The sequence below is a fragment of the Alligator sinensis genome, unplaced genomic scaffold, assembly GCF_000455745.1.
Source record: "Alligator sinensis unplaced genomic scaffold, ASM45574v1 scaffold374_1, whole genome shotgun sequence".
NCBI classification, from domain to species: Eukaryota; Metazoa; Chordata; order Crocodylia; family Alligatoridae; genus Alligator; species Alligator sinensis.
In genome coordinates, this window is record NW_005842383.1 from 841,454 (window position 1) to 847,453 (window position 6,000).

The 6,000-nt window shown below is 43.6% G+C and overlaps 2 protein-coding genes across 9 annotated transcripts in view; one reads left to right on the top strand and one right to left on the bottom strand.

Moving 5' to 3' along the window:
- Window positions 1-5,907, bottom strand: part of PARG (poly(ADP-ribose) glycohydrolase) — a 140,703-nt gene extending 134,796 nt beyond the window's left edge. For 6 of the 8 annotated variants that reach the window (XR_003095424.1, XR_003095425.1, XM_025210965.1 and 3 more), the window contains exon 1: window positions 5,804-5,857. The gene's annotated coding sequence lies outside the window, so the exon portion shown is untranslated. Of the gene's footprint in view, window positions 1-5,223 lie in introns of all 8 variants that reach the window. The other 2 variants (XM_025210961.1, XM_025210963.1) reach the window with 2 other exon arrangements.
- Window positions 2,323-6,000, top strand: part of LOC102377904 (mitochondrial import inner membrane translocase subunit Tim23) — a 36,856-nt gene continuing 33,178 nt past the window's right edge. The window contains exon 1 of the mRNA XM_014522647.2: window positions 2,323-2,330. Within this exon, the coding sequence (XP_014378133.1) occupies window positions 2,323-2,330 (8 nt within the window). The remainder of the gene's footprint in view (window positions 2,331-6,000) is intronic.

Consider the following 6,000-nt stretch of genomic DNA (forward strand, 5'->3'; position numbering starts at 1 on the left):
TGGGTGAGACCTGTTTAGTCATTCTATTGCTCTTCTTGCTTTCATTTCATAAAGAGGAAATGCTTCCATCTCTCTGGCTGGTATCAATACATACCTTCAGTATATAGGGTTAAAAAGGATACACTGGATATTTGCAAGGCAAAAATCAAGTAAGTCAAATTTATCTTTTAATTGCCAGCACCAAACCAAATAAACCTAACTATTAAACCAAGAACTGGTAACTCCTTCAAGAGACTGTATGGCAACTATATTTTGCAGCGAGATGGAAAGAATTAAACATCAATATGCACGATTTCCCTTCGTTTTTCTAACATTAACATTATAGTAGGCTTACTGTGAAGCCAATTTGTGCATAGTGTATATAGCTCTTACCATATGGGGTAAAAATTAAATCGAGGTGCACTGATATATTGGTCCGATATCAGATCGGTACCGATATAAAGAAAATCGACTATATTGGAAACCTGCCAGAAGTGGCCGATAATTTGGCCGATAAATGCTCGTGCGTGCACACAATTGCTGCGCAGCACACAGGCAGAGAGGAGCACACCTGGCAGCTTGGACAGCTGCACCTGGCTGGTAAGTCTGTTGTGGTGGAAGAGGCAGGTGGAGAGAAGGGGTGTGGGGGAGTAGATCAAGGCCCGGGAGGCTGGGGGCCACACTGTGCTGTGCTTGAGGCGGGTGGCAGCGCTGGGAGGGAGGCTACGGGGTGGGGGGGCACAGCCACCTCAAATTTACACTCCCTGGACGAACCGCAGCTCTGTCCCGTGCCTGCTCCACCCTCGCTGGGCAGTGCCTACCCCAGCCCTACTCCCTCCCTCACCACAGGGGACACTGATCTGCCCCCGCCCTTCCCCTTCCCTCCCCTTTCACCACAACAGACTTACCAGTTAGACACAGCTGCACTGGAAATCAGATCGGTATTGGCTGATATGCCTGCACCCCTAAAAATCAACAGTGTATGTTAAAAGTGACCAGGAGTAGCTTTAATTCATGCATTCATTTGTTCCAAAATTTTCAAAAGCCAAAAATATAAGTTTGCCAAAAATGTATATACAAATCAAAAGAATGCACACAACATGCTGATTTGAATTAATCTGTTCTTTTCATCTTCTGTCAACATGCAAGCCATCTATCCTTTCCTTCAGACTAGGCACTTTCTTTCAAACATATCCTATATTAGGAGGAAAAGAATTTAGGCTTTGCATTATCCAAATCCGCATAACAGAATGCTACCTTTGGGTTAAAATAACAGAACTAAAAAATACACATGAAAAGGTATTTTGGGGGGCACAGGTAGCCTACACTGCAAGTATTTGTTCTGCCATTCTCCCATGCCCCCTGAAATCCCTGCCTTCTGTGGAGGGGATAGAATAAAAGTCTCATAGTTGCAATGGCCTCCAGTTCTGGGGTTCTCTCCCATCACAAATAATCTATTATTATGCCTGCCTTGCTGCTGTCCCCAGGCACCAGCTACAGCAATATGAAATAGACATGATTCACTGCCTATTAGGGCCCTGGAAATCATACATAAAACTGATCAAAGTCTTCTTAATGCCAGTTTGTCCATTCAGCATTCTAAAATTCCCCTCTGCAATGTATTTCAAAAAGTACCACCCTCCTTCATTTAGCTGATTATCACAGAAGGTTGCTTGGGAGATTGCCCATATTTCATTTATGACAGCTTTATCACATGGGGGTTACTACCACCAATTCTAGAATTCAAATCCCCTACTATTGTTATTCTGAAAATGTATTTTGAATAATCTCAAGAGCATTATATAACAACACACGTTTCAAGATTGCATTGTATCTAGATGTGAATGGTGAGAAATTGACATCAATAAATATCAAGGGAGGTCTATTATGAAATGTAATGAGAGCTGCTAGTAGATGGTTAGCGCGTATATCAATTTCTAATCCCTCAATCGGACTCCTTATCAAGGTAAGTATAATCAAGCTTCCCTATGGCCATCCTTTAGTTCTATCCTTCCAGTCATTTTTATAAAATCAAATACATCCAGGAATACACAGCATATTCCCCTACCACAACTCTTGCAAAACCACAATGACAAAATCATTGATTATTAATCATTAATGAGAACTCTCCACAATGGGTCAGATAATTTGACAATCCAGCTATGTTCCAGACCATAAGCTTATTCTCACCTAGGTATGGAGCTATTTGCTTCTCCTTGGCTGCATCTACACAAGACACTGAGAATATGCGGTTGTATAAACAAGTACTAATTGACTGTGCAGTAACAAGTAGTATTAGACTACTGCACAGTCAATGTCACCGAAAAGACATTTGTTGGCGCTATGGATCAGTAACTCAGGTTACTGCATAGTCATTTAGTACTTGTTTATACCCGAGTTGCTGCGCAGCAGCACCAATGGATGCCTTTTTTGTGATGCTGACTGCACAGTAACCTAATACTCATGACACAATGCTATGGCAGTGTTTTTGCCATGTGACGCTACAGCTACATGGCCCTTAGCATCTAGTTAATCCTCTGAGTCCACAGATACAAGTAGGACAGTCATTGGTGACTACAAATCAGAGACTACCCTATACTCCTTAGGTTCTGTGTGCAGGTAACACACACACAGACAAGGGCCAAAACCAAACTGAATTCTCCTGTGCTGCTTTACTGCCCAATGCTTCATTCTCGCTTTATCATCATAATATTTTATTTTCTGTTTTAATTTTGTGTAAACTGACTGACTGGATAATCTCATTGTATGAGTTTAGCAAAATTAGATCAATGTTATATTAAAAATATTTTTATTGTTCATTTTATTGCATTGTTTTAGTGAAATCTGTAAATAAACTACTACTTTAACTCCATGATGTTGAGGCAGATTGCTGAAAGCTTTCAGCAGAAGCATAGGAAATAGTTACCTGGAGACTAGGAAAACAACTTACATTTACATTCAGTTCAGACCTAGAAGATAATCTTTACAACCATAACCAGGCTTAAAGACAAACAAAAAAAAAACTTACAACTTTATTGTTGATATCCTAGCTCCACTTCCTCCCATTAATGGTAGTTTTTTTGTATCACTGAACCAAGACCATCAAGCAGCCACTACAGCCACTTATCTGCTTAGACTGTGCCCATTGCAACTTTGAATCACCTCCCACCTGGGCTGAATTTGAACCAGGTGCTTATTAGTAAAATACTAAGTCTTTCAACTGGCTATTTTCCAATCATTTCACAGGACAGAGAGCAACATAATGCAAGAGGGTTCCGTGAGCATTTCCCCTCCCACTTAGGGCTGCATACACCACCCTTCACTACTGTGCATCAAATAATCTCCCTGCTACAACTACAAATATTTCTTTATGGAAAAGTAGTATTAAGAAGGCAATGTATTTTAAGGTTTTCTGATGCATGATAGAAACATGGAGGTTTGGCACCATCTGCCCAGGCAGATCTCTATGGACCACCTACCTCATGTTCTGTAGACTACAGGAACTGGAGTGGTGTATTCAGCCATTCAGTCTCTCTACAACTGCTAAACTCCACATCATAGTTTCATAATAGTTTGGGGTCAGAACGGACCTGAACAGATCATCTAGTCTGACCTGCCGCCACTGGCAGGAGCACACGCTGGGATCACACAACCCCAGACAGGTGTTCGTCCAACTTCTTTTTTAATTTACCCAAGGTAGGAGCAAGCACCACTTCCCTAGGAAGTTGGTTCCAGGTCCTAGCCACCCTGACAGTGAAACAGTCCCTCCTAATCTCTAACCTGAACCTATTCTCCAGCAGCTTCTGGCCATTGTTCCTTGTCACCCCAGGTGCTGCTGGAGGGAATAGGGCCCTTCCTATTTGCTGCTGATCTCCCCTAAGGAGTTTGTAGGCAGCCACCAAATCCCCACTCAGCCTCCACTTGCTGAGGCTGAACAGGTTCAGGTCCCTCAGCATCTCCTCATAGGGCCTGCCCTGTTGCCCTCCAACCAAGCAGGTAGCCCTCCTCTGAACCCTCTCAAGGCAGGCCACATCCTTCTTAAAGTGCAGTGCCCAGAACTGGGTGCAGTGCCCAGAACTGGATGCAGTACTCCAATTGTGACCTTACCAATGTCACGTAGAGAGGGAGTATCACCTCTCTGGACCAACTTTAACGAAAGTGATCAAACTGTATTTATTTCTTCACAGCAAATTACAACGCAAATATAATAAGAATATCGATCCTTTTTCCCCAAAATATTTCAACCTTACTTCTTATAAGAACTGTAAACATTGTATTGATGTAGTTAAACTTCTTGAGAAGTTTACTATTGCTCGCTGTAAGTGTTAGTCTTTACAAAAAAACCCAGCCATGTCGGTAAAAGCCAGTCACTTTGAAACTTGAGAAAAACCTGTACAGACAAAAGGAGCAATTATTAACTGGCACATAAGGGAAGAGCAAAAAGACAGCTGCAAAACAGAAAAGGCCACTCATATTTAAATAGTCCCTACAATCTAGAAACCACTATGAAATCCTTCAGTTCTTTACTGCCTTTACTATTCTATCTTGTTTGTAGTGATAAAAGCAGACTGGACCAAAAAGAAAAAAATTAAAAAGGAACAACCTACACTGAACACTAGCTTTAAAAATAAGAGTAATTCAAAATATATATTTAAACTGAAAGCTATAATCAAGTTTCAAAAGGATATCCACTAAGGAATACGCACTTCCCAGAACCTACCACACAACAGAAAAACTTAATTGTCAGATGACTCTTTGGATAACAATGTTGCTCTGAAGAGATCTTTACAGAAATAACCACCATCTTTGCAAACCATCCCCTACCACTGAGTCTTCCTTTTGGTGACTACCTCCCTAAAAAAAACAAAACAAGCTACACTTTACTTTGAAGGCCTGTAGTCTTCTGCATAAGACACACCGAAAGATTTTTTTTCTTTTTTTCTACCCCTTCCCCGAAATCTACTTCATGTTATTGCTCCCTGTGTTAGGCTTACAACACTAGGAACAGACAAATGCTCCATTGGTTGGGCATGTACACGCTTCTTCTGTACAGCAATGTAATATTCAACTCCTGATAATATAATAGCATAATATAATATTAGTATAATAACAATATGAACATCCTGGGCCTCTGGAGCAGAAATGAGAAAAATCCAAAAGCAGGGGGGATGGATTTCATGAGCTGGAATCCCATGAAACTCAGCAACTAAGCGAAATAATGAGATACTGAACAATGCCACACACTTTTCTGTTAATGTTCATCCCAGTAGAAGCCAAAATCAAGTGCAATAAGGTATGTTAAACAGCCCTGGAGTTACAAACAGCTGGAAAAACAGCATGCACAACTGCTGCAGGACAGGGCCTTCCAGGGCCATGATGCCTCACACTGCAGGGTGGGAGCAAAAGTCAGACCCCACAGCTTCCAGGAGCTGCAACGACATCAGCCTTGACACTACACCGGATTTATTGTTGTTTTAAAACGTTTTTTGTTTATTTGTTTTTTGTTTTTGTTTTGTTTTTTTAAAGGAAACCTCTGGTTACCCAAAGGAGTGATTCCTCCCAATGTTTCCCCTCGGGCTCCCGGGGAAAATTAGTGAGGACTTTCAACAAGCGGGACGGGAGGGCCGGCTCCGGCCGGGACACTCAGCCACTCCCTCGGGGCGTCTCGCGACTTCCACGACTGTGAAGATGGAGCCTTTTCCCGGGACGAGCCCCCGGCTAGGGGGCGATTCCGCGGTTTCGGCTCCAGTTACGGACGAGGCGGGAGGCTGGTCCCGATCTCGGCCGCAGGAAGGGGCGCCCCGCCGGGCCGGGCGGTACCAACCTTTGTTCCCCACGGCGGCGGCGAGGCTGGCGCTGCGGGCGGGGGGCGGCGGCGAGCGGGGGACGGCCGGGCTCAGTCGGGCTCTCTTCCTGGGGGCGGCACACTCGGCGGGCGGGCTCCACAGACCGAGGCAGGCATCAAAATGTCTCCGCCGCTCGCCATGGCAACAGCCCCGTCCGGAAAGCAGTGCGGCGCGG